At 41.0% G+C, this 18,058-nt stretch overlaps 1 protein-coding gene across 1 annotated transcript in view; it reads right to left on the bottom strand.

Moving 5' to 3' along the window:
• hells (helicase, lymphoid specific) overlaps positions 1–18,058 on the bottom strand; it is a 38,058-nt gene that overhangs the window by 11,765 nt on the left and 8,235 nt on the right. The window contains 15 exon segments of the mRNA XM_034609449.1: positions 2,401–2,484; positions 2,668–2,812; positions 3,144–3,283; positions 8,466–8,627; positions 9,982–10,075; positions 12,761–12,957; positions 14,726–14,869; positions 15,121–15,187; positions 15,189–15,301; positions 16,090–16,317; positions 16,474–16,515; positions 16,597–16,658; positions 16,779–16,806; positions 16,899–16,940; positions 17,021–17,143. Of these exon segments, the coding sequence (XP_034465340.1) occupies positions 2,401–2,484; positions 2,668–2,812; positions 3,144–3,283; positions 8,466–8,627; positions 9,982–10,075; positions 12,761–12,957; positions 14,726–14,869; positions 15,121–15,187; positions 15,189–15,301; positions 16,090–16,317; positions 16,474–16,515; positions 16,597–16,658; positions 16,779–16,806; positions 16,899–16,940; positions 17,021–17,143 (1,671 nt within the window).

Here is an 18,058-nt window from a genome sequence, read left to right as displayed (position 1 = left end):
TCATGTGTTTGGTTATGAATCAATGGTGTCTGATCATGTCTGCTTGTCGCTCCGCTCATTTTAACACTGAGTCTTGAGTGTGAGCACAAAATGTAGACAAGTCATTTTCATGATGTTTAAATGCAGCCTCATAAAGTCTGGAGTGAATCAAACAAACACTAAGTTACTTCATGTACTGATCAGGTCCTGATAACTAGTGATGAGTGTTTATTAGTTCAAGTGAGAGCAGAGTGGAGGAGGACACAGAAACTCCAGCTCGGTACAAACCAACTGCAGCTTCTGCTCTGATCATGACGCAGCTGATCACTGAGAAGCTGTGACCAGAGAAACTCTGTGTTTCACTGTTCTTCTACAAAGTCACTGACCGGCTGCTTCACGTGAACGAGCTCTGATCTCACTGTGTGTGTCACTCTGAGCGAGTGAGTGGGGGCAGGTATGGGTACATGGAGCGGGTCATTCTGCGCATGCGTTAATTTTGACCGTCCTAATTTAAACATTCACTGAACCGCGGAGATCCTCCGCAGCGGCTGTATGTGTGAACACAAATGTCTGAGTGAGAGCCGCCAGAGTTTCTACTTTCTCCACCTGGCCCTCCAGTACTCAGTCCGCAAAAACTCTGGAGGAGCCGATGTGCGAACACATCAGGAGATCCTCTGCAGGACTCACCGCGAGTAAGTGGGCGTGTTGATGACGTTTCTATCTCCAGATGAAAAAGTGGTACCACACACGTAGACGACAAGGAAAATGTCGAGAGCTCATGGTGATAAGAGCCAACACTGGCATAAATGTGCTATAAACAGATCAGAACCAGGATCAGTTCTGGGACCTGAGACACTACTGTCCCTAACCTACCAACACAAACAGCAGCAACCTATCATCTGAGCCATCAGAGGGCATACTAATGTGCACTGTGTCACATAGGCCATAGGCGAGGAGCAGTGAGAAGTTAGATATAGTTAGCTGCATTTGCCCAATCTTTGCACATGGCACAATTATTGTTCTTCCCATTTTTTAAGTTGATGTGATAAAAAGTAACATTGCATTAAAGACTGTGTGAAGCAATTCAAAATACATTTTCTAAGTTTGTCACACTACAGAGCAAATTTGATTGCTTAAAAAATCTTAATAAATAAACCAGCAAGTAGGGTTGTCAGTATTCTGCTGCCCTCACATAGCACTCCCTAACTGGGTGTGACACATCAGCCGCAGAAGCCACGCCCTGTTGCGGGGAAATTCCTGCATCTGTAGTTCTTATTGAGGTTTGGCTTGTCCATTGATAAAATAAACAGTCCACCTGACTCCGTCACTTGATTTCCTCCCGACTACACGGAGACTTTACAGCGCACTTTTGTAAAGGTAAACAGACGATCCTCTCCGACCTCCACACTCATTGCTCGGAAGATACTAGTCACTTCTGTATTGGTTCAGATTTCGCAGGGTTTTGATTGGATTGAAGTGTGATTGGACACATTCGCACACGCGCAACAGGCTGCAGTATCGCGGTTCCAACTTTGTGTTTCGCAAACCAAAACCCTGGTCGCTGGACAGCGGTTTCGGTTTTGATTCGAGAATCGTTACAGCCCTGCACAACACTGACAATTATTGTAAATTATACAGGTGTAATGAATTTAAAATGGGCAAACTGTGTACACTGGTAGACTTAAGCTTGGTTGTAATCTGTGTAGTGTTTTGGTTTTTGACAGCACCTGAAGGCAACACCAACCAGCCTTCTGTCGTCTTGGTTCCCCTGTAACGCACAGGGGAACAAAGCGACCCAAGAAGATTATGGGACAAGTTATCTTTGAACTTTTTCCAGGCAATGGTCTGCACTTTTGGGGAACTAAAACAAATCTCCGCCAATTAAAGGAGGCTAGTGACGGATCCCTAGTTCTTTTATAGTTTTAGCGACGGGCTATTCTAATGAGTGCAGCTTTCAATAACCACTTACTTGCATGGATAGAATGTTAAGAGTCAAATGACTGACTTTGCTTTACAGTCTTTAACATTTGAAGAAAGGCTCAATGTTTAATGTCTGTTTGCTGCAGGGGTTTAATGCTTTTAATTTGAAAAATCAACAAAAGGAAAATAAAGTTTTTTCAGGGGTCCAAACTTTTGCAGACATGTAAATTAATAGTTTCCACCATCAGACTAGATAGACTTACATTATCAGCATTAGCAATGACAGCAAGATCACTTTCAGATTTACTTTCTGATGGGTCACAGCATATTAAAACCCCACAAATAACTGGATATTAAGACACATGATTGATGTGATTAAAACACCTAACCTACAAGGAGTGAAATGTACGGCCATGACCGAGCAGCTTTTTATATTTGTTAGTTTTAAATCTGATTAAGTTACATGTAGTTATATATTTGGCTCTTAGTGTCCTGGCTCACCTTGTGTCCCCTTTTCTTCAGTGCAGGCAGCAGTCTGTCCAGGATGAGAAACTTCCCAGAACTTTGCACCAGCTGCTCATCAATCTGTATGACGGCAACAGTGAGGTGAGCAAGACAGGGAAGAAGAAATTAACTAAATAAACTGAAATAAACAACTGAAAAACTGTTTCCTGTTGATCTACGTTTGCATCTAAATATTTGTTAATTTCTGCTCCCAATCACAAACATGGGGAATAAAAGTTAGAGTTACAGATGTCTGTGCATTACCTTGAACTCCTGTGTGGCGGAGTCGAGGGGGTACTCTATCAGGTATGGGTGGTTACAACATCTCTTAAGTAGCATGAGAATGTTTTGCAGCTTCAAGTTTATCTGAGCATCCAGTGGGCTATGGACATCCAGCACTGGAGGGGAGCTGTAGAGTGCCAGATGAAATGTGTGTGGAGATTATAATTAGACCGATATAAAGATACAGGTGGAGCCTCTTATGCAGTCATAAAGAGTGATTCTGTAGAGTACATGCCTCCAGAACATGACAAGTTTTGGGTATCCACCAAAACAAATCACATAACTGTGAAAAATATATTAACAGATGAGATTCCAAACAGTTTGACATCAATTGAAATAAATAAGCAAGTGTAATCAATAAAAAGGTAAAGAAATGTGGAGTAATAGCTTCTTGAACGAAACATCACAGTTGTATACAATTTTAGTCTGCATTTGAGATGTATGTAGACAGTGCTGACCTCTGCTTAAGCTCCTTGCTGACCTTCTCCAGATATTTTTCCAGGTTGTACGGTGTATCTCCATCTGTTTCTTTGTAGTCCACCTTCCTACAATGACGCTTTGGCCTGCCACTTGACATCAGCATTACAGGAGCCTCTGTCTAAATAAACAACAACAGCAGACCATTTCACCTATAATGAGATCATTTATGTTTAGCACATAAAATGGCTGATATGTCAGAGAGATCAAATAGGGTCCATACTGAACAAGAAAAGGTGGTTGCTACAATACAAAAATCCTTTAGGACAGTGAAGGAATTTCATTGAGATGCAACATATAAAGCTCATTCCCAAAGTGTATCAGCTGTAAGTGTGTTAGAGAATCAGCTGCACTACACCAGGTCACCATCTTATCAATATGTTTTGCATTGTTCTCTATATTACCATTCAAATTTCATTTCTTATCATTTTAAATATTCAAATTATATTCAAATCTTTGATCAAATTTAACCTATTATAAATATGTACCATGTAAAGCAGTGCAACTCAGGCAAGCACTGCTACTCTAGAGATTCAGTCTCTTTAGTGCATATGCGTCCTGGGCCACATATGAATATTGTGATTCTCTCCCCCAGCAGAGAATCTACTCTGTCAGCCCCACCACCATTCAGGTTCCCCTTACATCCTATCCCCCCACACATGCCTATGGCTCCTACCTCTCCAGGTAAACTCATGCTTACCAAACACAGCTTCACCTAAATATTCTCCTAAATATGCTTCATATTTAGGTATGTTAAAAGTTTGTTGAAATTAGTTTTTTTATGAGGTATTTTTTTGTAGTTTTTCCTTACTCTTGTTGAGGGTTAAGGGCATGGATGTCACAGCTTGTTAAAGCCCTATGAGACAAATTGTGATTTGTGAATATGGGCTATACAAATAAAATTTGATTGATTGTGACTCTGAGTCATACTGTGTGAATGTGTGTGTTTTATACTGTTGTTCTCCCTCCCTGCCTGCCTGCGGGTGGTGCTGTTCACTCCGTTTTGTGTTTTGTCTGTGAGTTTTAGGTCCCGGCTGGTGATTGGAGTGGAGACTGATAGAGCTCACATTAAAAAGCTCACCTGCCGATGCCGGTTAGCCTTAGCCTTTTTCCTAACTCCCAACACGACCGTGCCGACTTCGCTATAACCTATCTGATCTCTGCTGTTCTGTAATCGCTGTACTTGTTAGATTAGTAGGTGCCAGAGCCCTACAAAATGACCTCCAGCAGGCTGCTGGTGTGCATGTTTCTGACCAAATAGTCAGAAACAGACTGACGCCCTCTAGTGGGACCAGTGCTCACAGCCCAGCACCGTGCAGCTCGACTAGCATTCGCAAGAGAACACCAGAATTGACAGGTCGCCACTGTTCCCTTCACAGTTGAGAGAAGGTTCCCACTGAGCACATGTGACAGGCGTGAAAAAGTCTGGAGACACCATGGTGAACGTCCAGCATGATAGGTTTGACCTGGGGTCAGTGATGGTCCGGGGAGGCATTTCCTTGGAGTACCGCCACAAACTGTCCAGGAGCTCACTGATGCCCTGATCCAGGTCTGTGAGGAGATCCCCGGGACACCATCCACCGACTCATCAGGAGCATACCCGGACAATATCGGGAGTGCATACAGACACACTGATGCCATACACACTACTGAGACACGTTATGAGTTGCAGTGATGAAATTCATGCAAATTGGATCAGCCTGTGACTTCAATTTCTAACTTTTTATTTCCAGCCCACAAAGGGTTGATGATATCGGTTTCCATTGACTGTTGTTAAGTAATTTTGTTCTCAACAAATTATACAATGTACATCAGTAAAGATTTTCAACTTGAATAATTCGTTCATCAAGATCTGATGTGTGAAAGTGTTCCCTTAGTTTCTTTGAGAAGTGTATTTATATACATATATTTAAAAAAAAACCATTTGAAGGCACTGAATAACATAATTCAACTCACTCCTATCAGATTAATTGGGCTGTTACCCGAAATTAAGAATAAATGTTTGATTTCTGAAAGTTCTTCCATAGTTACATGAGATTTTTTGGAAACTGGATCTGCAATAGGAACACCTGAGACAGAAGAAGTTGATTTACAGGCTTGCCCAGAAGCTTTAAACTGTTGAAATTGGTTTGTTAATAGGCCATTGACCATCACCAAATCAAATGCATCTTTACACAAAGGCCACTGATATGTGAACGCTGTTCACAAGGTACAAGGTAGTTGTACTCAAGCACAAGGTAGTTGTAAACAGTATATAATTGTGTAAACCATGTATAATAGTCTTTGAGCACCTAATTGGATTAGGGCCTTGCCCATATTTTAAATGGAGTTCACGGTTTACAAACAGCCATGTCCGACCATGATTTTAGGAGCTGGTGTTATGCTTATTCTCTTTTTAGAGGAATCCGTTTCTTTCTTCTAATGTATAGCTGTGTAAATCTGCTCAATTTTGCATTTTTAATAGATTTTAGTCCTGGGCAGCCACTGTGTGCTCCAGAACAACAAAGAATCAAATGAACAAAAAAACAAAGATCTACTTGTTCCATAATGTGGAACAGGTATCTTTTTAAGGATCTCTTCAGCTCTAGTTTGTCTCCTAAATTACATGTAGAAAAGCAGTTGGAACATTTATTAATACTTTCTCTATATCAAAGTCAAAGCACTTCTCACTGAATTCCCACACTCACAACTTTGTTTGAGACCCAGGGAAACAAATTCACTCCATACTTCAATACAATCTCTGATGTATCTTGAATGCCATTCTGGACTTCCTCTATTCACATCTACTATTTGTTGAGCTAGTCTCAGTTTATCCTCATCAAAGAGCCTTAGCGTGGTCACAAACTACTTGTTATCTAACTCATTAGCACAGTAAAAGGTAAAGTATTTATCCATCCTTTTGTTCCACCTACAATCCCTGCAGGTGTTTTTGGAGAAAACATCAACTGAGACTTTTCCCTATCTTGCTCAGTTAGCTGATCAAACTTTGCACTTGGAATAATGTGCTTTGTGAGGTCACCGTGAACTTGACCTTTGACCACCAAGATTTAAATCAGTTCATCCTTGAGTCCAAGTGAATGTTTGTAACTAATTTGAAGAAAATCCCCAAAGGCGTTGTTTTGACATCATGTTAACGAGAATGGGACATACAAACGTACAACCGAAAAACGAAAAAACATAATGCCTTTGACCACAGGCAATAAAGTTTGTGTTGAAGTCCTCCTGTTGACACCATTTCTGCGCAGTACATCTTGCAGGTAGGGCTGGGCGATAAAACGTTATCGATAATTATAGTGATATAACCTTTCCTCATCCATGTTTTTAACACGAACAGCCAATGAAAATGAGCATAGCGCCACGCCGATCACACCAATCATCTGGCTGGTTCCTCCTACAGAGTGTAGGAGAAACTCTACACGACTCTGCATCGATGCACTGACTGAATATAATCATGTTTTCCACTACGCTCATTGTATTAGTGGGTTTCCACCACTGAATAATTCTAACACCACTGCTTCAGGACAGACGCTCGTTTGAAGGTCCAGTCGTCCTGTGTCAGAGCCTCTGTCGGAGCTTCCTCCTCACTCCTCCTCTGACCTGCACTCACTTTACACTTTAACAATAAACACCATCACTGATCACAAGTTATTAGGACACGTACAGGACTGACGTTTACTTTGTGTTTGTTTGATTCTCTAGAGTTTATGAGACATGTTTAATCCTGCTACACAACACAAGACATAACGTGACACGCACAGTCAGGATATCAGGGTTAAAGTGACCAGAACGATCTGCAGTCATGATTCGATATCGATTAATATCTTTTTTAGAATATAGGACTAGATGGTGAATATTACGTGAAGATTACAACATGTTTTAACTTCATTGTTGCAGAAGAACCGACCCCATACTTATGTTATCCAGGAGCATAAATATGAATTCAGCAGGTTTTTATAAAGATCAGTCCTAAGTGTGAGTGATTAGTAAACAGAGGAGCAGAGTCACTTGTTGACCTGTGGATTAATGTGCCTCAGTGCAGTGGAGCTGATTTAAGTTAAGATAAGATAAAACTATTGATCGACACCCCAGGGAAATTCATTTGTTACAGCAGCAGGCAGGTCAGAATGAGGTAGACAAGAGAATAAAAATTAAATAATAAAAAAATGCTGAGTATGTACATTATACACACCTTTTGACTGTAGTCAACAAATGTGCAAAAAAGTTATCTTCTGGTTATTTGATTTATATCGCGATATATATCGATAGACTGATATGAACAAAATTATGGTGATAAGATTTTTTTTTCCATATCGCCCAGCCCTTCTTGCAGGGTGAAGGAATTAAGTTTTTTCAGGAGATGGCTGACATCTTAAGCAGAAGTATTTATTCACAATACAGTAGGGATCAGAGAGACTAGGCAGTTAAGCGGTACAGATATTTAACAACAGTTGTATTCAGAGTGGCCACATACTCCTAGTCTTGTGAATTTGGACAAATATATCTAAACCTTGGCTCATCTCTTCAAACCACTGTTGTGCCTTCTCTTTCTCCAAGAAAGTCAGAGTGCCCTCTTGCAGAGATATTATGCGCCTTCCTATGGATACTTCGATAGAGAAAGGGGGATTCTGTATTATAACACCAAAAATGTGGTGGATTTTAAAATCTTCCTCCGACTACATACAACCACCCTGGGTTAGAGAGGCCACAAAATAAGACCATAAGACTAAGTGAAAAAGCATTCATCTGAATCAACAAAATAGCCCTACACCATAAAAATGTCCATAACATCAATCAATTTGCTTTTACTGTTTTGGATAGTGAATAAACTGACAATCAAAAAAGGACCCACACCATTGTTTCCCATTACAATTGCAAAGTCTGTTATAAAGGGCAATGACAAAATTAAATTTTTAAAAGGGATTTTGACCAAAATATGTACTGTGCAAGTCTGTCCTTGGGCAAGTTGCTGAACCCCGAATTGCCCCCTCATAGAACAAAAAAGTGCTACTACTAGATGCAATGTATGAATGTGTGTGTGAATTGGTGAATGGCAAACTGGACTGTAAAGAGCTTTGAGTGGTCATCAAGACTAGAAAAGCGCTATATAAATACAAAACCATTTACCATTTTACTTATTAGCCGACATAAACACTGATAACCATTTATCTGTACCAAGCTTAAAGCAGCTTCATTGTACTGTATATGTAGCTGTGAAGACTCCACTGCATGACTGATGGAAAATTATCCCAGAGACCAATTTACAGTCCATACCATAATACAGCAGTGAATAAAACATTGTTTACCTTTTCCTGGCCCAGAATCTTGGCGATGGTCTTGTTGAGCACAGCAGTGTAAAAAGTCTCCTGTTTGGCTGTCAGAGGAGCATAAACAATTATCTCCTTCTTAGGAGGAACCTCCAGAGTCACGTCTGATTTCAGCCTCCTTAGCAAAAATGGAGTTAGAATCTGAAACAACACAAAACTGACATGAGCATTATTTAATAAACATGACCTTCTCCTACTTATTGTGATGAATTGTTTTGCTGTCTTCTGATTCTGTTGTGATTTAAACTAAATAGTGCTGAATCTCTTTTCTGCACAACAAAATAATCCATGGGTCGGACACACACACACACACACACACACATCACACACACACACACACACACACACACACACACACACACACACACACACACACACACACACACACACACACACACACACACACACACACACACACACACACACACACAATACTCCAGGGTTGTCAAGCCACTAATATTGAGATAAAAAATACCGCTGGTCCAACTTTAGTTGGAAAACTCTCGACCCTACTCTCCTTATTAGGGCCCGAGCAGCACAGCAATCCCAACTCTCTCGGCTCTGTCATTCACTCACATGGCTTTTCCTACCACACCTATGCTGATGACACCCAACTAATCCTCTCTTTTCCCCAATCTGAAACACAGGTAGCAGCACGAATCTCTGCCTGTCTGACTGACGTCTGTCAGTGGATGTCCACACACCACCTGAAAATTAACCTCGACAAGACTGAAATACTTTTCCTTCCAGGGAAAGGCTCTCCCACCCACGACCTGACTATTACTTTTGACAACTCCGTGTTAGCCCCCACCCAGACTGCTAGGAACCTGGGTGTGACACTCGACTCTCGCTTACTGCCAATATTACTGCAACAACACGTTCCTGTAGATACATGCTGCACAACATCAGGAGACTATGTCCCCTTCTCACTCAGAAGGCGGTACAGGTTCTAGTCCAGGCTCTGGTCATCTCACGCCTAGACTATTGCAACTCCCTCCTGGCAGGTCTACCTGCTAGTGCCATCCGACTTCTGCAGCTCATCCAGAACGCAGCAGCTCCACTGTTCTTTAACCTACCTAAATTCACTCACATTACTCCGCTCCCTTCACTGGTTACCAGTGGCTGCCCGCATCCATTTCAAAACATTGGTACTTGCGTACGGATCGGGTCCAGTCTACATCCAGGACATGGTCAAACCTTACACCCCAGCCCATTCACTCCGCTCTGCATCTGCCAATCGGCTTGTTGCTCCCTCACTGCGAGCTAAACACTGAACAAAATCACTGTTTGCTGTCCTGGCTCCTAAAAGGTGGAACGAGCTCCCCAATGACATCAGGACAGCAGAAAGACTACACATCTTCCACTGGATATCAAATTATGTAATGTGCAGGGAAAACAAGTCTCACCAAAGAAATAGCAGCTAATGACAGCGAGTCATCAAATTAAACACACATTGGAAATACATTATACCATTTAGGTCATTTAGAGTACTGACCTGATGCAACATGCTCAGAATGTTCTGCTCACGTTCAGCTTTCACTACACTCTCAGCCTCCCCAAGAGTGTTGATGTCAAACCATGATTCAAAGCTGAATAGAAAATAGAAAAAATAGAAAACATGAGTCATGAGTTAAACTTAAACAACTAGCAACACAAATGAAGCATAAATGTTACTAGTTTTGCATTGGTGTCATGTTTCGGAGAATTTAGAAGATTTATAGAAGATATTAATAGGATATTAAGGAGATTTACAGAAGAAGGATATACCCGAGTGTCTAAGATAGCTATCTAAAATCAAAATTTCAAGTGGGTTTACTGAAGGCCATAGAGTATGATGTATAATTTTAACATTAAATCAAATCAAACGTGGTGTTCTATGGATGTCATTTCATCACTAATTTTTCCTCCAACGTGTCAACTGTCTGTTTAACAGCTAGCTGAGTAAGTCAGCACCTTAGAGCAGAATTCTATAAATCTCACCAAAAGTATAAAGTCACTTGAGTGGTAACCTGACAAGTGTTGTCCGTAAGACCAGTGAACTACAGTATGCCTCTTACAACAAGGGGTCATTGATTCAGCAGGCTATATTCTTAAACCCTCACATCAAATCTATTTTGAAAGTGGTTTCACTCATTTTAGGTTTTGTATTTTATTTTTCAGTGATCACTCCGTGTGGCTGTATATTTTAATGAACTGGCCAACATGTAATTTTTCTATGGGAGGGGTGTAATGGTACATGTATCCGAACCGACATTTCCGGTACGGTTTCGGTTCTTTACACACATGGAACGAACGAATGCAGCGAGATCACGTGCGGTACTTATTTGTGTGCATACGGGTCTCAAATTCTGAGGGACAACTTAAGTGAAGGACCTGATGTGCTGTAGGCTCGTGGTCATAGAGACCGCTGACGAACAGGAGTTTGAAAACCCTCCCTGGTCATTTAACTCTCCTGTGTGGGAAAAGTCGACTATAATGACGGACAAAGACAAGTGGATCGTACAAAAGCCATTGCCATTGAGCCACTGCTATCGGAATTGTAGATGGTAACACATCAAACATGCAGACTAATTTGAAACGACATCACTTGAGCGATGTCCCATTAACATTAGTGGGAAAAGGAAAAAAACGAGTTCTGTGCAAACCCAGCTCCCTGAGGCATTTAAGCTGCGACTTTCAAATAATTCAGACTGTGTCATAGCAACTATGTGTTTTTTTTATAGCAGCGGATATGCGACCATTCTCTGTTGTTGAGAACGCAGGGTTTAAACACACACTGAAAGTAATAGAGCCCCGTTACGAAGTTCCCTCTCGTTCGCATATCAGCCAGCAAGTCATACCGGCCTTTTATAAACCTCTGTCCCTAGCGTGAGAGTGTTCTCCACAGTGGAGACATTGGACCTGTGTACAAAAATGTTCTTACTCTCCACAGAAAATAAGTGCATGCGCAAAATCGCTGCCGGATTCATGACACATGCGCACCAGCCGATTTTGTTCTCACCAACATGCATGTTTGTGAATCAGAATCATTCTAAATTGACAGGCGCATGTCTGCTCTCTGAAATTAGCATACTGCCACACCTCTATTTCTCCATATAAGGACATCCGTTTGTCATGAAGAGAGCGGTGTGTTGAACAGTTGAAGTTATAAGAGACGGCCACAAAAGGTGAATCTGACAACAGCAGAAATTGAAGGCGTCGGAGGTGGAAGACACAAACTACATACTTTTCTGTAGCATGTCCTCTGGAGTGACGATGTTTAAAAAAAATTAAACCTGGGCTGTAATAACTGAGGTGCTGAATCCTGCACAGAGCTGAGCACTAGAGCTGTGGACATGTCTCTTAGGTGCATTGCGACACAGACTCCGCTGCATAATTATAACACCACTGCTTCAGTATCAGACGCACTTTAAAGGTCCGGTCGTCCTGTGTCTCTGTCGGAGTCTGTTTCCTCCTCACTCATCTGACCTGCCCTCACTTTACACTTCAACAATAAACACCATCACTGATCACTAGTTATTAGGACACATGCAGTACTGATATTTACTTTGCATTTTCTTGATTCGCTTTAGAGTTTATGAGACACATGTTTAAACCTGCTACACAACACGAGACGCAACGTGACTCGCACAGGCAGGACATCGGGGTTAAAGTGACCAGGATGTTCCGGAGTCATGATCCGACATAAACGATTAATAACTAAATACATGTGATTATAAGTTCGTGTTTGAAGAGGGACAAAGACGAACACATGCACACATTCACACTCCTGCAGACAGAAGAGTTCCTCCCGCAGAAGAAGCGAAGCCCCGGTTATACAGAAACAATAATATGAATTCAGCAGGTATTTATAGAGATGAGGGTGAAATTTCATAGTTTTTTTATACATTTGGTCAATGCATTAGTAAATTAAATTATTGCTGTCTATCTACTATTTCTTTTTAAATAAATGTTTTAATATACTATGCATTTAGTTAAAAGGTTGTGTGTTTACATTTTCTAGGACAGCCAGGCCTTCATCATTTGATGCGCACGCATGGTCTGAAGAAGTTCTAAATTTGTTCGCAGAGTACGAAAAAATTCATCAAACGTCCTTTATTTGTGTAATCTCTTCAAATTTGGACCTGTTGTCACTTGGAATGAAAGACTAATTGACCTGATTGCAGTGGTCAAAGGTAAAGGTGACCCAATATGAGTCTGGAAAACAGAACACTGCTGTCTGCTGATTGCAGCTGCTAATCAGTGTAAATTAATTTAGTATCTACAGAAATCACCTCTTAAGGTCATCAAAGACCTCTGGCAAGAGGAAGTTCAGGAGGGACCAAAGCTCTGCCAGGTTGTTCTGCAGCGGCGTGCCAGTCAGTAGCAGCTTATTGTCTGTGGGCAGCATCTTCAGCTCCCGCACCAGCCTACAGTTGAGGTTTTTGATCCGGTGACCTTCGTCCACTATCAGGTACTTCCAGTGGAAGCGCTGTGGCAGGAAAAAATTATCTTGACGGCAGTCAAATAAGACTTAAACATTATTCCATGAGACCAAAGGGACCCCCTAAAAAGGCATTCTAAAACATAAGCATTGTTTGAAAACAACCTCCCAAAACCTAAAGATTTTTTCATAAACTTAACTTTCAATAAAATCTTTTTCTCAGCCTCTGAAGTAGTAAATTAGCATAAAAGCAACACAAAACATGGGGGGTGAACGTGACATAGAAAGAGGGGCTTCTGAAGAGAAGGACTACCCACGTCCAGCAGAGACAGAGTGCTCATTTCCTAAAAAATGTTGCATAGATGTGGGTCGGCTATTTAAAGTCTGACATGGATCAGAAAGGTGTATAAATTACACAGCAAAATTATCCTAGTGCCCATGCACTCCCCTTGGTGACACTGAAAGAGGGCTTTACAAGCAACATAACCTATGACAAAAAGTCTTAAAGATGGAAGGAGACAACAGCTGCTGTTACAACCCAATATTTACAAAGACCAAGTTTAAACAGGTGAACAAGTTTTAAGCAATGAGATAGCATGGAGCTGGCTATTTCAGAAAAGGTAAGTGCTTTACTATGAGCCCATTTTTAACTTTCACTTTACAATTGTGGCTGTATTCTGATGTTATTTCCACTTATGCTATCACAATTACACTCAATATGGTTCAGTGTTAGCATCTGGCCAAGCGTTTTGTGGTCATCAGCAGTCAGGTATAGAAGCCAGGAGCCTGACTTATCTTAACGGTGTGCTAAAAACTATTGTCTGTGCTTGTTTTATTGCATTTCACTGATAGACAGCGAGTCATGGATCTTTTAGAGGAGGTTTAAAGCCTTGAAATTATGCACAGCATATGCTAACTGATCTTTTCTCAGTCTCAATGAAGAAGATGGTGATGATGACTGGGAGACTCCACAGTATTCTCCAACTGCCACCAAGCAGAGAAAGAAAATGATGTTTTGTGTGTCATCTGTATTTATTAATGAATATTTATTCAGGCAGTTTTTATGACAGTTTTCTAGAGTAATAAATGTTTTCTTATTTCTACTTTTCACAATAAGTCTGCTCCACTTAGATATATTTTGGTAATAATGATTGTTTAGGTATGCAAATGGTTTTTGGTTTATGTAATACCAAAAACTAGTTGAACGTTGGAATTTGCAAATGTGTGAGTATAATAGCACCATCTGATGAAATATCAAAATGTAAACAAAGTTACACCTGTAGTGTCTAAGATTATCATTTGGTTACCATGCGTTCATTTGGAGTCTCCAAATATCCCTATTGGAGCTCCACCTGAATCTTGTCATGAAAACAAAAAAAATGCTATCCAAGTATGAGACAGATGTTCACTGAGTGTGGATAAGGCCCAATATTGTCCTTTATCTGCCCAGATAAAGCCACAGAAATTATTTTTAATATATATATATATATAAAACTATAATATTTACTATACTATATATAATTTATAATTTTTGTTATAGGCAGGCAAAAAGCTTACATTTTCCAAAAGGCCCAGTGCTCTGTTTCTGTATCACCTAGAATGTTTCTAACACTTTCACAAGAAACCGTTGGGAGATTTCTTTCTTTTGAGGGAGTAGAAGAGGTTGGTGCTATTAAGTGTGATGGGAAAAACAACCTGTGTTGTGTTTTGATAATTGCAATAATAATGTTAATCTGTCCAAAACAATATAAACATTTTACAAGTGGCCCCAACAAACATCCTCATACCAACCATCTGGAATGGGCAGGCATCCTACCTGGAGGAATTTTCTGTCAATCATGGCGATCTCAAAGGAGGTGATGACGACAGAACACATGTTGACGAGCCCCTGAGGCCTGTGGATCTGCTTTAGCAGTTTGGCCCTCTCTGGCTGAGGGCCATGGTAAAGCAGTACAGACACCTGGGACAAACGCATAATCCAGCTCAGACTGTTGAATTACAGGTTATATAAAACAGACTCAGTCGCCACTGATGTGACAGACTTGTAACTGCTTGGTCTAAATTTGTAAATGTCTTTTAAATCAGAAAAATTACTGTAGTTTATTAAACAATAAAATGAACAGAAAAAATGTAACTATTACATAATCTTCTCTGGTAAGTTTGATGATTTTCTGGGACCAAGTAAACCTCGAAAATAACATTTCCTCTTACCTCTGGTGTGAAACGCTTGAATTCATTGATCCAGTTGGGCAGAGTGAGAGAGGGGCAACTACCAAGAAGGACCAATCACTTTTTTTTCTATCATCATGGCGATATGAGCAATGCACTGGATGGTCTTTCCCAGTCCCATCTCATCAGCCAGGATCCCATTAATACCGTTCTCCCACAACATCTGGTAGCACAGCGAGAGATCAACAAGGGCCTCTTGTTAGCATTGATTAACACCAGACATTCAGAGGGTTCCAATGTTTTATATGGACCATTAGCAACCGTAAGAATGATCTACTAAATGCACTTAAAGGTGAGACTGTACAAGTACCATTTCCAAGGTCAAGAAAAAAATCTTGAAACTCAACTTTGACATTTAGACAATATTTTTGTCCAGTTAACTGACTTAACAAAATGGATTGAGAGGGGGAAACATTTTAACACTACCAATCTCATAAGTCACCTTAAAGTCCGCTAATTGTTGACAACGGTGTATGGCGAGAATACAAGGCGCTTGCAGCCAGCGTTAGCGAGGGGGAAAAAAGTGTCAGTGCAGCAGTGCCACGATGGGATGCAGAATCGGAGCCGCGCTCGGCATGCAGGAGCGAGCCCTGACTGGCCCTGCAGTCTTTTCTCCGCCTGCCTCTAGAGAACCTCCAGCCACTGTCTGCTCTCGGCTGCCTGCTCCCGGTAAGCGGCTGCGAAGTACTCCGCCAACCGTACTATGCTACCAAGGTCTCCCACACACAGCCAGAGACGGTATTGGTGATTTTCAGCATCTTTATTAAATTCTACCTATGAAATTCTTTTTAAGAAATGTGAAATTATAATTATCGGTATTGGCCATATGAAGCATGAAATTATCGGTATCGGCTGGAAAAAATCCATATCGTGCATTCCTAAAGGAAATCACACCTAGAAACATAGTAGCAATCAAGTTACACAAACCACTGTTGTTCTAGTCCCACTTACCCTCAACCACTCGATACCTTCAATCTGGTACGACCTCATGACTCCTCCAGTGAAGAGCGTTGGCTGCTGGGTGGGGACTAGCTGGTCGTTTACCATTCTGTGAGGATGGAGGATATGCCTGGCCTTGTCTCGCACCACCTCGGATAGACGCTTCTTGATGTCCTGGTTTGAATCGCTTATCTTCTCTATATCCTCAGCTTCTATTTTTTTCTGGGCTGGTGCCTCATCCTTATATCAGATGTACACATGTACAGTTAGACAAGTTCAATGAATACTTTTTGAAATAAATCTATTTTACAGTGTTCAAACCCCTCAATCCCCCCCTTTGGATAATTAAAATACATTGACTACTCATTTGGCCAGAACATTAAAATTAACCCTTACACTTCCGTCCATTTTTGCTCTCTTGGCCTGCAACATGATTTCCTACAAAAGAAAAATCAAGCAGAAGCAATGTCAGTAACTGGTAAATGTAGAAATCAAAGACAAATTCAAATGAGAGCTTACTTCTTTTGTCATGATATCTGATATTTTGTAATCTTCATCCCTTCTCCTCTTCTTCTGTTTATCTAGTTCAACAGGGGATAGTCAAGTAGATCACATCAAATTAATACAAGTATTTATTGAAGAACTGCCTTTATTAAGGCATTCTGTATTTTATTTTAGACTAAATGTCAGGATTCCCTCACCTTTCTCAGGTCCTGCACTGTTTGTGCTCTGCATATAAAAGGACAAATAGCTTCAATAAATGACTTTAAACAGCATTCAATGCCAAGCCCAAATGTTTGTTTCAGTAATATGCCCCTCACCTTCTTGGTATTCTTTTCCAGTTTCTCCTTCCTAAGTTTCTCCTGAAATGGTTGACAGAAAAACAGACAGAGTGAAGCAGGTAGTTTCTATGAGAGTTTGGCATGTGGTGTTCACACAGTACCTCATTTTGTTGTTGCTCCATTTTAGTCAGGAGGAATTTAGAGTAGATGTTGCTCTTCTGAAGCAGATGCTGCAGTCTCTTAAACCTTATGTCATGAGAATCCCTCTCCCATGATTTCCTGGCCTGAAAGGTCAAACATTAATGACACAGACCAGTGTTGGACAGTATTGGGGCTGGGTATAATCTCTTTTTTACTCACTAAACAAAAAGTAACACATGATAATGTGGAGAGATGCTGTTGAAAGTTTTTGTAACCCAAAATCATTAAACAGCCTGGCAGCAGTGCAGACACACTCCCTCTTCTAGTTTCTTAGCAAGCTTCATCCTTCTAACCAATCAGAGAAGCGTTGAACTAATATTAGCTTAAGGAAGATGTCATCCGCCTCCGATGCCTGCATTAGCCTAGAAGGTGAATATGACCCTGATGTAAGTGAAGGGCTGAGCGGAGCGTAAATCTGGGCCAACTGTAATGTTTGAGACAATGTGACACTATTGCCTTTATTCTTGGTACAGTCTTGTACCCCTGGAAAAAGGCAAAGAAGAAACAACAGTTTTGACACCATTTTCTCATGGTTTCCTGCAGAATGGGAATATCTATGCTACCTCATTAACAACTGTTCAAAGAGATGTTTGCAGAAACTGTCCTGTACACAGTCTCTTTCAAGCAGCTCATTTGTGTTTGTGAATGGGCTAATGTTGGGAGGTGTACAGCCAGCCAAAACGATGCACCAGCAGAAATTACTTAAATTCTGGCACATGACACCGCGCACAAAGGAAGGCTAAAATAAACCAACCACACGCCTGTGCCACACAGGGTGTGACAATGATCTGCTGTGAATGTTTACACAGGGATCTGCAGCGGAGCTGCTACGTGAACTTTCTGTACAATTACTGTTTCTAGTACGACTACTGTATTTCCTCGAATCAAAGTAGACCTATGTACTCAAATAAATGCTAGGACTCTAGGGCAGGGGTCTTCAACGTTTTTTCAGGCCAAGGACCCCCAAACTGATGGAGATGGAGCAGGGACCCCCTACC

This window comes from Hippoglossus hippoglossus, chromosome 15 (genome assembly GCF_009819705.1).
Source record: "Hippoglossus hippoglossus isolate fHipHip1 chromosome 15, fHipHip1.pri, whole genome shotgun sequence".
Taxonomy (NCBI): Eukaryota; Metazoa; Chordata; class Actinopteri; order Pleuronectiformes; family Pleuronectidae; genus Hippoglossus; species Hippoglossus hippoglossus.
The sequence above is the reverse complement of the archived record's forward strand: the minus strand, read 5'-3'. Positions and strand labels throughout refer to the sequence as shown.